Genomic DNA, 17,856 nt, shown 5'->3' with positions numbered 1-17,856 from the left:
TGTATTGGAAATTAGCATTTTCCTACACTGAAAATGTATTTCCGATAGATACTTACCTCTACTCATATTTCCCATCCAGCTTTCCCACTTTTTGGAGGCATTTTGACCAATCTTGAAGTGCTTAACGAGTGCAAGTGTAAAGAGGGCACTGGTTACAATAGGACTGGTGTCTCACTCCTATTGGTGGAGAGCTGTTGCATGATCATTTGCATGTGGATATGCAGAAGTGGGAGATGGAAGACTAGTGGCAGATGGTTGAAAATGTGCATTGATAGAGGGCAGTACTAATCCAGAAAAGCTATTTTGTGAGAGGAGGTAAGTATTCATTAGAAATACATTTTTGTCTTCAGTTTGAAAGTTTCTCTCATGGTGTTCAAATTGAGAAGCTTTGTGAAGTATTTTAAGGCTCTTACATCACAATACAAAGCCAATTAAATTATGGTAGTTATAGGACAATGTTTGCTTTATGTGTGTTATTATTCTGTGTTCTTAGGTGCATTATTTAAGGAAATAAAAAATAATATAAAAAAAAGTAGGCTTAAATTTCATCGGTGACCAACAGCAAAAAATAAAAGATCAAAAGTAAATACTATATTCTTGGTATTTCATGCATATTCTTTATTTATTATTATAAAAGCAACCAAAATATAAGAATTAGAAACTTATTTGGTAAGATAATAATAAAAAAAATTTCTTTATGAGGAATGCTCGCGATCAGCATTATGTAATTCAATATGGTAGTGTGAGCTATGCCTTCACCAAGTGATTTACAACTTATGTGCAGGGATTATTAGTTAAACATGGTTCAAAGGGCAGTAAAACAATAAAATTAATTATAAATAATTGTAGTTTCCTGTTTCAAACTATAATCTTTCTAGAAAGAAAAATTGGGGAATTTATATTTATTTATTTTTTATGGTAGTTACAAAGTCAGTCAAATTGACCAAATCTGTATAGAGTTAGGGTGGAAAAAATAAGATATACTGAAAAAAGTTTTATATTTATTTAGGAGATTTTAGAGGCTACACAAATGAAATTTGAAAATTTTCAGATGAGGAAAAGTATTTTTTAATCTTAACGTGAAAATCAGTCAGAGCAGTCAGCACTTTGACTCTATATATTCATAGACAAATCTATGTACTTAATTTAAAAAAATTGGATTTTTTGTGTATCAAAGACTTGCCAAATTTTATGATGATACACAAAACATATCAAAAGTTATAGTATGGAAACTGATGGTTACTTTGTGGTTAAAAGGTTGGTCATGCTGACCGCCCACATGGAAGGAATTTAACTGTTTCTTTATATTTTTCAGGAAAAAGGTGTGGGGATTAATGCTATTGCAGACAGACTAGTTCAACAAATCCAGACTGAACCATCAACAGAAGTAAGTATTTTACTCTCAAAAACAAAGATTAGTTTTACAAGCTACTTTGTTAAAGTCATAGATTTTAGTTAAAACATAATTTTATGAAGTATCTTGTTGAATAACATATATGATTCATGTTCTAGAAATGTGGTATCATTTTGAGGAATAAGGGGTGCAAGATGTTACAGTGGAACTAATGATAATCTTTCAAATAACACTTAATTGTCTACTGCATATAAGTTCTATCACCCAATACTAGAGATCACCAGGCCACCTGAATATATCGTACTCAAATTTTAATGCCTTAACCTTAATCAATAACGAGGAAATCAAGTTTTACAGTTATACTTTGTTCATCGATAAATGTTTTTTTTACTTAATTATTTTTTAATACAACTTTGAAATTACCATCATCATTGTTATAAGACGAAAACAATGGTGTTGCACTTGAAATACAGAGTAGTCTAAAATAATTTTTCCTATTCTAAAATTTAATAATTAACTAACTGAGGAAATACAACTGCTGTTAGATTATAGTGTAAAATGATCTCTTTCTAATGAAAATATACTTGTATATGTAGCATCTACATATAGGCTATAAAGCTCAAACATGGCACCTGTCAAGGGTTGAAAAAATGTATTACTTTTTTCAACTATTCATTCGTAGAACTTTGAAATGAACGAGTCATAGGGTTATGTAAGGAACTTATTGTCTAGACGTACCTCTACTTAATTACCATTATATTATTGATGATACAGAGTCAAAGTAGAGAATTTTCGTCACTCTTTGGTCACGTGACAATACATTTTAAGTTTAAAGTGATTTGTTAAAGGTTTATTTCAAATAAAGGACTTAAAACTTGGATAAAATAAAACTTCGAATGATAACATACATTATAATATTAATTTCATTCAGATACATTGATATTAAAGGTGTTTAATTAAATTTTGAATGTAACACTGACTTTCGCAGAAAAGCATTTAAAGGGGCTCCTGTCGCGAAAGGGCTAAGGAATGTGCAAAGTAATGTGTCGTTTATTGTTGTTGTTATTATTATTACTAACATTGATTATACAGAAATGATTGCTCATTTTAAATTTAAGAAAAGACAAAATTCACAAAGTGACAGCATCCCATTCATGATATCTGAACCTTTATGTAAGTGTTTGAGAATTTCTGCAAAATTAGTTGCATCAAACACGTCCGTCTCTCTCAATTAATCACCATGCACATTTCCATGGACAGTTGGTTCAAGTTGTTTCTCATAAACTGGATTGGGAAATTGTTGTGTGATGCAAGATTGTAAGCTTCAAAACTCTACACGAATGTTAGCTGCATTGTTAAAGGACTTATCAATGATAAATATGCTTTGATCCATTGTGCTGATGTCTTGCGTTGAGTACGTTTGGATGCCGTAGTTATTTGAACCAGTTCTGTCAATGATTTTTTTAGGAGGTAAAACAGAATGTTCTAGAGCTTCTTGTCGGGAGTAGTTTTGGAGGGCAACATTAAATTTTCCCTGCCCCCTTTTACTGACCCATCCTCACTGTTGCATATTTTTTAAGATGGATCTTCATGAGGTCATCAAAAATCTATCTAATTTTCACCATTCCCAAAAAGTTTCCATTGTTTATTGACACTTGGTTTATGCTGAATGATTATTTGTTGTAACCATGGGCTCTAAAAGGAACATCTTTCCTGCCAAGAAACTTTATAATCTCGAACACTGTACAATACATCAGTGTTTTGTTTCTAAGCTGAAATTTTCAAAGGTCTCTGTTAACTAACATCTTCACCCCTCAGTTTTGCTTTTACTTCTGTAGAATGTAAATAGCAACAAAATCTCTGTGAACCTACAAGTTTTTGTGTCTGTGAACAACGTGATAACAACGTCTGAGGTCAGAACACCCTTTGGTAAAAGTTGAAGTATTAGGGGAAATGGCAAGACAAGCTAAAGATCTTTAGTTTCTCAAGTGGATACTCAGATAGAAAGTTAGGGTTGATGGAATTCTCCTAGTAATTGGTGATAATACAGGGGCTTTGACATAATGATGGACTTCTCCAACCCTTGGTAATTGGTGATAATACAGGGGGCTTCGACTTAATGATGGACTTCTCCAACCCATGGTAATTGGTGATAATACAGGAGGCTTCGACTTAATGAGTGATTTCTCTAACCCCTGGTAATTGGTGATAATACAGGGGCTTTGACATAATGATGGACTTCCTCCAACCCCTGGTAATTGGTGATAATACAGGGAGCTTCGACTTGATGATGGACTTCCTCCAACCCCTGGTAATTGGTGATAATACAATTTAAGAACACAACATGTTACTTTGATAGAAACGCATGTTTAAACTTTCTATGTAAATTATGGTTAATTTATTTGTAGGTCAAATCCATATGTATGTATATTGTCATTCAAATTAAGTCCGATAAAAAAAAAAGTTGCAGTATTGAGTACTATAAAAAAAAACAAATAATTTATTTGTATGATTATTTTTGTAACTAATTTTCTGTTTATATTTGTGTTGGAATGAAATACTTTTATAGGTGCATATTTTAGGGTTTTTTATATTCTATTTATATTTGTGTTGAAATGAAATACTTTTATAGGTGCATATTTTAAAGTTTTTTATATTCTATTTATATTTGTGTTGGAATGAAATACTTTTATAGGTGCATATTGTAAAGTTTTTTATATTCTACTTATATTTGTGGTGGAATAAAATACTTTTATAGGTACATATTGTAAAGTTTATATATTCTACTTATATTTGTGGTGGAATGAAATACTTTTATAGGTGCATATTGTAAATTTTTTTATATTCTACTTATATTTGTGGTGGAATGAAATATTTTTATAGGTGCATATTTTGAAGTTTTTTAATATATATGTTTTATGTTGTTTATTGTAATAATCTGATATTTTGTGTGCAAAATACATGATTTCAACAGTTTTCAAGTAAGGAGAGTTTGTTTTTATGTTCCATGTTTGTGTGTTGTGAGGTTTATATCATGTTGAAAATGTAAGTATGTGAATTGTGGGTGAGAACATATATGATTCCTCATAATAATTCCGCACTTTTCATTAAGTATGTTTAAATTTAGAGAATGGAATTTATGATATTTTATAACTCTACAGTTTGATGTAAAGTAATTTATTTAGGAGAAGGTTTAGGTTGAGAAGACTGTACATAATTGGAGACTTCTGTGGTCAAATTGCTTAAGTTGTGTATGTGAAGTACTGTTGAAACACAGCCATGATTGAGAGCATGGCGAATAGAATCGTGAAATGTATAAAAAAATGATTGAAACATGGAAGAAAATGGCTGGAATAGAAAATTCTAAATCTCAAGTAAAAGGTGTGACTTCATCAAAACTTAACTGAAGCATGAGTTGTGTGGACATATGGTTTGGTGATTGTTCCATTGTTGAAGAGAGGAGCCCTCATTTGATTAAAATTCATGACTGCAATTGCAGCTTTAAACAACATCTAAAAATGTTCGAAGCAAAAAATCTCCAATTAAGTTATGTTTAACATATATATGAATTTGAGTAAGAGCGTGTCACATAAGACATGAAAAACAAGGAATATGTTGGGCCTCCAATGTCGTCCCTGAACATAAAAGTAGGAATCAAACTCACACTTTGTTTTTCAAGAAATATTTGATTCACCTTTTAAACTTTTTTAAGGTGCCAGCCTCCACTGCTGCTAATGGCAACTCAATCCACAAGATAATCAATCTTTTTTTAAGAAAAAAAATTAAATTATCTCTTCCAAATCTTAAGCTTGTGTTTTTTCATCTTGTTGTCTTCAAAATTCACCACAAAGAATTCAGTGGCCATTATGTTATCAGTCTCCTGGGTTATAAGTTAACAAGAATATTGTCAAAGAATGTAACAGGTTATTAACTCTTTCACTGCAACTGGGGTGTATACTTCGCAGTGTTTCCATCCCTTCTCACTGTGACTGGGGTGTATACTTCGCAGTGTTTCCATCCCTTCTCACTGTGACTGGGGTGTATACTTTGCAGTGTTCCCATCCCTTCTCACTGTGACTGGGGTGTATACTTCGCAGTGTTTCCATCCCTTCTCACTGTGACTGGGGTGTATACTTTGCAGTGTTTCCATCCCTTCTCACTGTGACTGGGGTGTATACTTCGCAGTGTTTCCATTCCTCCTCACTGTGACTGGGGTGTATACTTCGCAGTGTTTCCATTCCTCCTCACTGTGACTGGGGTGTATACTTCGCAGTGTTTCCATCCCTTCTCACTGTGACTGGGGTGTATACTTCGCAGTGTTCCCATCCCTTCTCACTGTGACTGGGGTGTATACTTCGCAGTGTTTCCATCCCTTCTCACTGTGACTGGGACATATGTTATTAAAAGATTTTGTAAAATATCTTTCATCAGACTCGGGGCAACTCTCGACACTTAACACCCCATTTGAAATTAGGAGTAACGCTAGCTTTTTTATGCCTAGTTTCTATTGACCTAGTGCTTTATTTATTTTTAACCTTTCAGCCTTAAATTCTCATCAAAGGATAGATTTAAGATGCAGGTCAATTTCCTATAGGGGTCAGAAATTTTGTAACCTTTCTCTCTTGTTCAAACAAAACATTTAAAAGCTTAGTCTCACAGTTGTCTCACACCTTTTAAGGGCCCAATTCCCTTTATAATGCTTTATTTACCTTGACACTACTTAAAATATCCTTTGCTATTAGTTTTAGCCAATGATTTCTTGTAAATCCTCTTGGATTTCCAAGTTTTCTTTTTTAACAAAATCCTATTGTTCCTATAACTAAAAATCTATTTGTTAATTTTAATTTTCTCATTTATGTTTTTAGTAAGTCGGTGAAGTTTGTTCTTTCCTGTTACTGTTTTCTCCTTGAATTAAAAGCATTTTGTTTTATAAAATTTTTCTTGTCTATGTCACACATCACCTTTGAACTCGTTATTCCAATTCACCAAGGATAAATCTAGTCTCATGGCCTCAGAATTGGGTTTCTGAAAATTAGGAACTATAATTTAATTTCTCTTTATCTCAACATGTAACAAATTATCAAACCTAATTATGCTTCCCTAAATGTTCCTGCCCACTTTTGTTCTCATCTTTCACAATTTAGTAGTTTAATATAAAATATTTTCAAGTGTGTAAAATATTTTACTGTTCTGTGTAAGATGAATTTGGATTGTTATCGAAACGTACGTCTGGTAAAGTATTTATGATTACATACTTGTTTTGTTCCTTGCTATGTTAAAGAAATGATTATGATACAATCTGTGAATCTGCCAATCATTAACTTTTAACATCATAGGAATAACTACATTTTTGTAACAATAATTATGAATAATAATCATCCAGTTATTTGTTCCTTTGTTATTTGGTTAATTTCATTAAAACTTTTTTCAAAGAGATAGTTATTTCTAATTGTGTCTTAATAATATTTATAGGCAACTTGGCTGCTGGTGGAGATAAACAATGAGTGATGGCTAGCTGTCAAAAAGCTAATGTGTTCTAGCATTTATTCAGTGGTACTGACATTTTTTTTTTTTCAGTTGATGATATTGGCATGATTATAAATAGTTTGATCAGTTGTAAACCACACTCAAACAAGCATAACATATTGGGAACACCACTGTACAGTAATCAATCAATCAATAAGTCTTTTCCTATAGCTTATTGCATATTATTCTTGTGTATCTTTCATTTTGAAATAGAAAGTGAAAATATAACACCTTCCAGAGTAGTTTTAAATATTTCTATTACGTCTTTCTTTTATTTCATATTAGGAAATGTAATTATGATTAAAACTAAGGTTTGAACTTTATAATACTTAAAGAAAAGACGAGAAATTTAAAATTCGGTAATTTCTTAACATTCCCATCAGCTGATTTGTTACGCCATCTAAGGGCTCGTAACTCCTTAACCTTTAGCCGCCGTGATTGTACTTTTGCAAGTAACGTAGAAAGTAATTGGCAAACACTTGCCAGTGTCCAAAATATCTGTTTCAAACCTTGGGATATTTTGTAAGATAACTCCAATGTTAACAAAAGTTTTGAGATTAATATTTCAGTATCTTAAGATTACATTAGTTGGTGTGTTCCAAAACTATTTCTTAATTTATTCTCAAAAAAGGAGGAAGTTTTAGAAAAAGAAGAGGATAAAGAAAATCAAAAAAAGTCCGAGGATTCATCAGATGGAAAGAAAACAAGTGGAGATTCTGAAAATAGCAGTGGTGGTGATTCCAAGCAAAACGCTACTGAAATGAAAGTACGTGTTGAACTTTGCCCAGTTTTTACACTTATATGTAATAAACAGTGTTTCCTGAAAGCATTATTCTCGTAAAAATTACTGTATTTGCCCAATTATAAGGCAGTGTTTTTTTGAACTTTGCCCAGTTTTTACACTTACATGTAATAAACAGTGTTTCCTGAAAGCATTATTCTCGTAAAAATTACTGTATTGGCCCAATTATAAGGCAGTGTTTTTTTTATTAATAATTAGGCTGTAAAATTCATAGTTGCCTTATATTCCCGGCTGACCACGGGCCCCCTTCCCTCTACTCTAGCCTGTTGCATTCCTGAATGTCCAGATAGCACCCGTCTATGCATGCGTACCAGATTTTCATTAAAGGTCATCACTAATTCTTGTAGTTAATCCATCTGTTCAGTTATAGTATTGATTTTGTAGACCTAAACAAAAGGACGTTATGACACTCAATTTTTTTTCGTTTTCCATGGTGTATGAAAATGGGGGTTACCTTATATTCGAGATTGCCCCATAATCTGGCCAATATGATAACTACATTGAAAGACTTTTTTACTGCAAGCTTCTAACAAACTATAAAGTAATACCAAGAGGAAAAAATCTTATGGTTGAATAATGTTAGATTTATATGCAATGAATTATTTTCCATACTAGTTCCTTCTAAAGAAATTTCTTTTTATCTGAATAGTCAAGAGAAGAAGTTGATACAAAAACAAGCTTACTTGTTAAACCGTCATCTTGATGCGAGTGATTAAAACTGATTTTTTTTTATTTAGATAAATCAAATTTTTAGTTGGAATGCACAAATTTGCGATTAATTTTCTGTATAAAAGTTTCAAAAAATTGGAATTTCGTATTGCAAGTTTTGGCTGAGTGATTCATTCCCTTAATGTTCTCATAACATATTCGGTGAGAAAATGTTCACATTATCGTGACCGTGAAATTACAGTGAATATAAAAATAGAAAGTGCGCATTATTTATTACAATCGTAATTTAGTATTACACAAGTGGAATATGTTTTGTATGAAATTGTTGCCACAAGATTGGTAATTTTGCTTTTATTTTATTTTTTGTGAGAGATAATTGTGATAATAGCATCTATTAGTCATGATGTGGCAGCATGTAACAGGTTGTGATTGTTTACAGGGTTACATCACAGATACAATGAATGAACTCTTGGGTTTATTTGGATATGAAAAAGTTGATGAAAATACCAAAGAAACTATAGGCACAGTTGTGTCTCAAGGTCTGTTTTGTATTATATAATTTCTGTATTTCCTGTGTAATTCAGTTTACTTACTCCAGTATATGACTGTGTGTTAAGTCTGACTCTATGAGATTTAAGGAGTTATTTTGAAGAGTGTTAAGCCTGATTCTATGAATTATTGTAGTAAATTAAGATATTGTAAGTTCAGTTATTTTGATTTGTGTTAAGTCTGATTCTGTGTGATTTAATAAGTTAGATATTTTGAGGTGTGTTAAGTCTGACTCTATGAGATTTAACGAGTTATTTTGAAGAGTGTTAAGCCTGATTCTATGAATTATTGTAGTAAATTAAGATATTGTAAGTTCAGTTATTTTGATGTGTATCGGGATTAAAATTATTTGAAATAGTGTAGTGTTTTAATAAATTTTGAGGCGTGTTAAAGACATTGTGTGAAATAATATATTAATACATTCTATGGAGTATTAAGATTGCAGGAAATTGAAATAATGTAAACTGACATTTTGAGTGCATTAAGTCTACATGAATCTATGAAATAATTTAGTAAATTAAGATTTTTTTTTAGGTGTTTGGAGACTGATTTTTGCAACATAGAAACTTTTGAAGGATATTAAGTCTACAGGAATTTGTTGAATACTTTAGAAAATTAAGATATCTTTGATGTTTTCCTACAGGAAATATTTATTCCTCACTGATATGTAAAATTCACAAGTTAATAAGTATAGTTCCATATTCAGGATAATTATTTGAACTGTAAATTTAAGATCTTTAATTAAATGTCAAGTTTTCATTCAATTGTTGATTAAATGTAGCCCTGCATTATTATTATGGTTTTAACTGAATATTAAGGTCTTAACTCCATAACAGTTTGTTTTTCTTACCTTTTTTATACTAATTTTTTGAATCTCCAGTCATATCCATGTAAGTGATAACATTAAAATTTTTTTTTTGTTTTTTGCTTAATATTTCAGCTTTGTGAGGTTTTTTTACAAATTTGTTTTTTTTCCCTGAAGGTGGCGTAATGAGCACAATTTTTTCTGTATTGGCTTAGATTGTCTTTTAGTCTTTATGTTGCTTTTCAATTTTCAAAAGTAGTATCGCAAGTAGCTATAATAAAATAATTTAAAGTTTGAAAACATCAAAATTATTTTCCTTCTTGAAATAATGTGTTGAAGGGTTTTAATCGAAACACCTTGTAATATAAAAGTTGTGTCAGTTATCTTTTTATACAGTTTATAGATTGTTTGAATTGCTAGATTTATTATTTCCATGGACCTAAACTGGTGCTTATTTTCATGACAGAGCCCAGTGGGAATGCCACCATCACCCCTGCAGTATCATCAGCTACACCACCTGCAGAAATCTCTAAAAAGGATTCAGGCTCTAGGGAGACTTCTCCACGGTCGTGTGCTGAGTGTGGTGTGGTAAGTTATTCTTCTTAGTTAGATTGTGCATCCTAATATTATTTAATATTTACATTCTGTATTTATAAATTCAGTGTTTATCATATTAAATGTAGCAGTATTTAATTGACTTTATATAAAAAAAACTAGAAAGTTGTGCTTTCTTGGAGTACAACATCTTTGATATATTAATAGCGTGAAAGCAGGAATGTGTATTACCTCATCAAGTAGCTTGTATAAATGATTTGTCTCTGTTATTAATGGTTTCTTTCCATCTCTGACCACTCAAACCAACTACTTCAAAGTGTTCATTTTACATTCTGAATTAGAATTATATTTAATACTTCAGTATTTTTATTTTAGTTTAATGTCAAAGCAAGTTAGATAAGAATGGAAATGCACAAGATATTCAGGAATAAGGGAGCCAGAAAAAATTCAAAAACCACTGCTGAGAAGAGGTAACGAAACTAAAAAATTGAAATGGGCATCGGACCACAAACAGTGGAATGATCACATTAAAACAAAAATGGGAAATTTGGATTAGAGGGAAGGGAGCTAGTGAACAGCACATATAACCAATTTTTGGTAAGCACATTTTTTCAGCAATGGTGTGTGAACCCTGAATCCTCTGATTCACTACCTTCTAGGCCATGCCCAACCCACTATATTTTCTGTGATATTGTTTATTATTAGTCATAAATTCACCATTTAGTTGCCATTATTCATTTTTTCTGGCTCCCTTATTCCTGAATCCTCTGATTCACTATCTTCTAGGCCATGCCCAACCCACATATTTTCTGTGATATTGTTTATTACTAGTCATAAATTCACCACAGTCACATGTCTGTTAAGACCAGTTTGTGCTAATGTTCTCAAAAGTAATATTCACACCTGTATTTACAGCAGGATCGTGAGCAAGATCTGTACACGACATCTTTGTCATAAAGGGCCTACACTAAGGTACTTGACATTGCTTTTCGAGACTCTCGGACTTCCTATCTTGACCACTTCTGTTATTAACCATGTTTATTTCATTTACTCTTTTTAAGAATCTTCCATACAGTTCATGAGATCTTGCACAATATTTTGTGAGGAGTACCTTGGATCATCCTAAATTTTGGTTCCTACACATCCTTTGTGCGGCTATTTCAATCCTCTGTCCATAACTATTTTCAATAATGTTTATAAATTTTTTTTTTCCCCTCATTTAAATCAAATAATTTGACTCTTACCAATAATCTACAAACTAATTGTGATAATTGATTTTCTACAAATTGAACATTGTTGAATATCCACAATATGATCGTTATCAATCACCTTCAGCCTGTTCATTATTGATCTTATATATGTTAACCATTGCTGTTCCTGATCAGTTTGATCATTATTAGTAATCTAAAACCAATTAGTATTTATCCAATTAAACTGTTGATCCTGCACGTATTGTTCAGCCCCCATCCTAGTGGCATAGCTGTATTTCCGTGAACGTATAATGCTAGAAACCAGATTTCGATACCAATGGTTGGCACGGCACAGAATGTCCATTGCGTAACAAACATCTTATTCAGTAATGTATGAAATTCTGTTTTCACACAGACAAAGGGCCTCAAGTACCAGGTCTTGTTTCAAGGAAAGACTCGATTCTTGTGTTCCGACAACTGCTTCCAAATCTTCCGAAACAAACAGAAGCTGGCACCACCGCCACCCGGTGTTGGGGGGTCCAGATCTGCTATGGAGAGTTGTTCACTGTGTAAAAAAGAAATAAAGAATGGGCAAGGGTACTTGCCCCCTACAGGAGAAAATAAACCATTGTGCTCTGAGGAGTGTATGAAAAGATATCAGCAGGTGAATATTTTTGCTTAAATTAAAATAAAATGAATGGTGGAAATGGGTATGATTAGTGTACCTAAATAATGAATACTTGTAGTTGATAGAATTTTTTTTAGTTTGGTATATTTTAATTGCCCCCCCAGTGGCACAGCGGTATGTGTGCAGACTTACAACGCTAGAAACAGGGTTTCGATACCTGTGGTGGGCAGAGCACAGATAGCCCATTTTGTAGCTTTGTGCATAAATTCAAACAAACAAAATATTTTAATTATTATGTACGATAATACAGAAATTTATTCCTAACCAATCAGTAATCAAAAATACCTCAAGTTTTGGATCAGTAAAGCAAAATGATAGAATTTTGGAAGCAAAACAAATAGTTAAGCTTAGTGGAATGTTAAAAGTATTCTACCTATAGTAGCTTCAACACAACACTCCAGTTTTATACTTTATTAATTAAAACAAAAAAACACTTAATCAGTTTTATTGATTTGGAAGTAAATATCTAACTTAAATTGGAAAATGATTTGTCTTGTAGATTTGGCATCTGGGAGAAATTCTGTGAAAATACCCATTTCAAGATTTAGATTCATTATTTAATTAATAATTAATGTTTATTTATCGTCCTTATTTAAGCTTTGTGAAGAAATATGAAAAAACTTGTCATTTAAGTCAGAAAGGTGTTTTATATTTAAGGAGAATTTTACGAGTTTGTAAGACTTTCTGTCAGTTATGTGATAAATCAGAATTGAAGAAACTTTATAAACAATGATTTTGGAAGGTAAGTCTTCTTCATCTCTGATGCACTTAAGTTTTCTGGTGTCTTGAACTTAAAATTACTTGTAAATGTTTGTCTTCATATATTTGTCAGCTAACGTAAAATAAAATTAAAAATCTTCCATATTCATAAAATAGTTGATATGTAAACAAAAAAACTAGTGATTAAACATAACTCCTGGAAAAATGTTTTTATGAAAAAGTTTTATATATTTGTTTTTAAAGGATTTTTTGAGCTAATATTTCAGTTGTTAACCCATAGATTCATGGGCCTAAACAAGTATGTGCCCAGTGTCAGAAGGATATACAAGGTGGCGAGAAGTGTCTCATGTGGGAAGCAATGGAGTTTTGTAGTGAGAATTGTTTGGGAAAATACCAGAAGCTTCTGGGAAGTCATTGCACTTGTTGTCACCTTCCTGTACAACAACCCTCACTTGGTAAATACTGCGTTCGGTTTGGGTCTGACATTCGTCAGTTCTGTTCTGGTCGTTGTCTGGAGGAGTTCAAGAAGGGTTTAAAAGTAATAACTTTTATTATTTCTATCATATTTTGTGTGTCGTTTGATACAATTTTAATGTATAATTAAAGAAGAGCAGACACTCAGAGTAGTATTGGAATGAATTTAAGGTTTTTATTCATTGGTGAAATTAGTCGAGATGTTATTTATAACCATCGGGAAATTGTGGGGGTTAATACTCCTAGTTGAGCATGCTCCCAACAATAGTACCTTGATTATTAAATTTTAATGTATGTATGACATAAATAAATTTCAAAGTAATTTTTATTTATTTATTAATTTCAATAAAATAAAAAGCCTTGATCTCGTGCCGTATATTCTGTCCCATTTGTGAGTATATACCGATTATAAAAAAAAAAATGCCATTGAAATAGATGAGTGCACAGTTTCAGAGTTTTTAATTACTGATTTACTCTATTTTCTTAATATTTTGTAATTTATATTTGTATATAGTTTAATCATAATTATTTGGCAAAAAAAAAAAATTATCATAAGTTCAAGTTGATGGGTAAATTAAGATCCTATAAAAATAGTTTTGGAACTGGACTTTTGTTTCCTTCGTGTAAAATCACTTGGCTGATAGTTAAAGTTTCTTAATGTGTCATTTCATAAAGATGTCATATGTCATAAAAGTAGAAATTTTGTTAAAGATTTATTTGAAGCCAATAAGGCTTACAGAGATGTGAATCAAGTATACCCGTATTGATATTGTTTTGTATAATTACATAATTACCATGTTGTCTGAGCTGAGAAAAATTTATGATCTTATAGTTAGGATTTATTTACTAGCTATTCATTTGAGTAAAAATTGTTTAAAATGTTCTGCTTCTAAGTTATTGTCTTAAAGTCTGTGCTTTTTAGACTTGTGTTTTTACAAAGTTTGATTAGATATGATATTGTTTAAATATTAGGTTTGCACATACTGCCAGAAAGACTTGTCAAATGGTCAAGAAGGGTTCCTTGCACCTGTTGGGGAGAAAGGTCAGTTTAAAGACTTTTGTAGCCAGATGTGTATGGAGAGATACGAGATGATGAATTGTCCTGCAACTCCAAAACAGTCCCAGAAATGTTCCGTTTGCAACAAAGTAGCCCCATCCAAAGTTCAGGTACGTTTGTTCACGGAGAAGATGTTCTAATAATCCAAACTGAAACAAGTTTAAAGTTGACTGCTAGTGATTTACAGGTTTTAAAAAAATTGCTGAAGAGCTCGTATGGTTGGTAGAATTAATGTTAACCATTACTTTAAAAAATTTCAAAAGACACATAAGAAGGTAAAAATTATAACTTTATACTTTTTTCATCTCCCCTACTGCAAATCAGAGAGGGGCATATAAGTTTACCCTTGCCCGTTTATCCACTCATTTCTTGTGAACAGGGTATGTCGTGATCGAATTTGTGAAACTTGTACTACATACAGAGTTATAGACCCGATTAAGTTCTAAAGATCATGGGTCAAATGTCAAGGTCAGAGTTTGGCATGGGTGTTTCATAATTACAATTTACACTTCTTAATATTTACATTCACTGTATATGTTTTAGCTGAATCTTTATCTAGTCCACTTTCATATACAGTCTGGTAGTTTAATAAATTCCATCGTGAACTCCTTCAGCTCGGTATCTGTTAAGTGACCCAACTGTTAAACAATGACCACACCTTTATTTAAGTGGTGATCTAAAGAGATGTGGAGTTAAAAAAAAAATCATTGATGATCACACCTACCAAAAATAAAATTTCAATTTTGTACAATACATTTTAGTAGTTATTTTTATTATGAAACTACATATGTGTAATTTTTACTGTAATTATTGTATTTATAAGAACCCGAATACTGTATCCGTTTTAAGAAAGTAACAGTGTTTTTAATTCAACGTGAATAATTACTTAAATATTATTTTTCTCATAGGTGAAATACGAAGAGAAATTGCACCCATTGTGTAGTGACCCTTGTATAGCTGCATTTCGTTACGCCAATAAGATCAATACAAATATTTGTGACACCTGTCACAAATTTTTCGATTCCAAAGTAGCCCCTAGGATATCATTACAGTTTGAAGGACAACGGAAGAGGTTTTGTTCATCATCGTGCATGAATATGTTTGTGTTATCCAATCGGAAAATTGTTCCTTGTACTTGGTGTAAGGTAGGGTAATTTTTTATTCGAAATGTTTTCATTACTTTATTGTTTTTATAAGATAATCAAAATAATGAACATTGGGAAAAAATTTTTAAATTTGATAAAAATGTGTTCTTTTTTTATATTCTGTTACCGTAAAGAATTCCTTTAGCAATTTTTCAAATGGGAGGAATTTAATGAAAGAAAGAGAAAAACAAAATCTTCAACAGTTCATTCAAAAATATGTTATTCTCATCATCATCTTGAGAATTACCTAAATAGTTAAAACAAATGCTTGAAGTATTGTATTCAGCCTGTGCCTATTACCAAACATGAAACTTTGTAAAATAAAAAATGATTTAAAATGGTAGCTAATGTTTGTTTTTTCTGTTGTTTTAACTATTTGTATAGTTTTAGTTGTTTTTTTTTCTTTTTGGTATTGAACTTTCATTGAAATACCATAAAGCAGTAAGTATTTAAAATTCTTTTAAGATTTACTGATCAACAAACCCAGGAATTAACAACTTAGGTTTCTTCCCCTTTGGCCTAAATTTAACTTTTATATTCAAGTTAAAAAAAAGATTGCTTTATAAATCACAAAACAACACCAGTTTTTGTTGTGCTACCCTAGACCCTGTTGGCTGAGCTCATCTACACCCCTTGCTGTTATTTGAAACACTCGTACAGTGTTAAGATTTTTATCTACCTCGCACTGTATCCCGCTAAGATCACTGTACATATGGGTGCATTTTAGGCCTAAATTTTGTTTTAGAATTATACAAGTCAAATTTGAGATATATAAATTTAAATAGTAGAAGCTTAAATAAATATATTGTTTTGTATCTCTAAAAACAAAGAACTGAACCAATAACAAGATAATGCTTAATATAAAATATTGTTCAAGAAAAAAAGTACGAAAAAGTTACAATGATGGATAGATCATTGCATTTTGAAAACACACAGCCAATGCATGCTGTATTTTAAAACTAAATAGATTGATTTAGAGATTTCACAGTTGTTATTTTATTGTAAAATTAACTATAAAATAAACAATATATAAAACTACTGGACAACAGGGTGTTGTAAGGAAACTGTTTTTTGTTGCATTTGGTGGTAGATAAAGTTTCAATTTTTCATTGAAATGTTTTAGTATAGGGAGTCTGAGTTTAGTATAAAAAGGCAAACTTTGCTGTGATGTTGTCTTTCATAGTTTTGTGACTTGAATGTAAATGTATACTTATCATTAGAGCAACTTAAAATACTAAAGATTACCAAAAAAATTATAATATCATAACTTTCAATTGCCCCCAGTGATAATAACAGTTGTTAAGGTAAGATTTTGATTTTATCAGTCTTTGTTGTCGAACTTCTAGATTAGAAAAAGCAGAATAAAAAAATTTGATCTACACAAAATATAATGTTTAATTTTGTGTCTAAAAGTTTGGAGATGGCTTGAATGAATAACGAAAGAAACCATTACAAGTAACAAATGTAAAATGTTTCAACAAGGTAACATAAATCAGTTTCAATCTTCTTTTATTTATAATTCCTATACTTAGCTCTCCAGCGACACAGTGGTATGTCTGCAGACTTACAATGCCAGAAACCAGGTTTCGATACCCACGGTGGGCAGAGCACAGAGTTACATTGTGTAACTTTGCACTTAACTGCAGAAAAACAATTTAATTTCTAAAAATTAACAGATGCATTGTAATTGTGTTAGGGTGTGGTGAAAAATTTAGGTTATCAAAAGCTCTGGGTTTTGCACACACGAATCAAAAATGACACAAGTAAGAGCGATGTCTCTGTGACATTGACTTAATGTGCTATGTCACTCACTTTATCAGTGGTATATCTTGACATGTATTAAACTCTTCATTTGTGAAACATTCGTACAACTCACAACATTTGAACCTGTAGAAGCTGTGGATCATCCTTTACGCAAGACAACCGACAAATTCATGTTTATTGATTTGTTATTTTTTATTTCTTTTCTGTGAGGTTTTGGAGAATATCATTGACTTCAATTGACTTTTTTTTTTCTACAATTATTATTTGGACTTTTCAAGTTTGAAACTTTTTTTTTTGATCCACTGAGCTTATAGGATTGATTGGAAATATAAAAAAAACATGTTGTGAATTGTTAGTTTTTCATACTATTTTAGTCTTGAGTATTAGTCCTAAAGACAAATGAAGAATTAATTAAATTTTCACTGTATTTGTTGATGTATATGTATTGGTTAGGAGTTTCTGTAGTTCAAATTAAACTTTTTAAAACTTTTTTCTGGTGTCATTTGAGGTGTCTAGAAGAACTAAAATTCCATAGCTAAAGACTGTATTCAAAAAGCA

General features: G+C 31.4%; 1 protein-coding gene across 5 annotated transcripts in view; it reads left to right on the top strand.

Annotated features, from left to right (window-relative positions):
• Positions 1-17,856, top strand: part of LOC106461261 (zinc finger MYM-type protein 4-like) — a 69,874-nt gene that overhangs the window by 12,835 nt on the left and 39,183 nt on the right. For all 5 annotated transcript variants that reach the window (XM_022388116.1, XM_013921072.1, XM_022388117.1 and 2 more), the window contains exons 3-10: positions 1,316-1,387; positions 7,512-7,646; positions 8,791-8,890; positions 10,172-10,293; positions 11,866-12,114; positions 13,139-13,396; positions 14,305-14,499; positions 15,298-15,534. In XM_022388116.1, coding sequence (XP_022243824.1) covers positions 1,316-1,387; positions 7,512-7,646; positions 8,791-8,890; positions 10,172-10,293; positions 11,866-12,114; positions 13,139-13,396; positions 14,305-14,499; positions 15,298-15,534 — 1,368 coding nt within the window. The remainder of the gene's footprint in view (positions 1-1,315; positions 1,388-7,511; positions 7,647-8,790; positions 8,891-10,171; positions 10,294-11,865; positions 12,115-13,138; positions 13,397-14,304; positions 14,500-15,297; positions 15,535-17,856) is intronic.

The sequence above is a fragment of the Limulus polyphemus genome, unplaced genomic scaffold (assembly GCF_000517525.1).
Source record: "Limulus polyphemus unplaced genomic scaffold, Limulus_polyphemus-2.1.2 Scaffold922, whole genome shotgun sequence".
Taxonomy (NCBI): Eukaryota; Metazoa; Arthropoda; class Merostomata; order Xiphosura; family Limulidae; genus Limulus; species Limulus polyphemus.
This window is presented reverse-complemented; position numbering and strand designations above follow the sequence as displayed.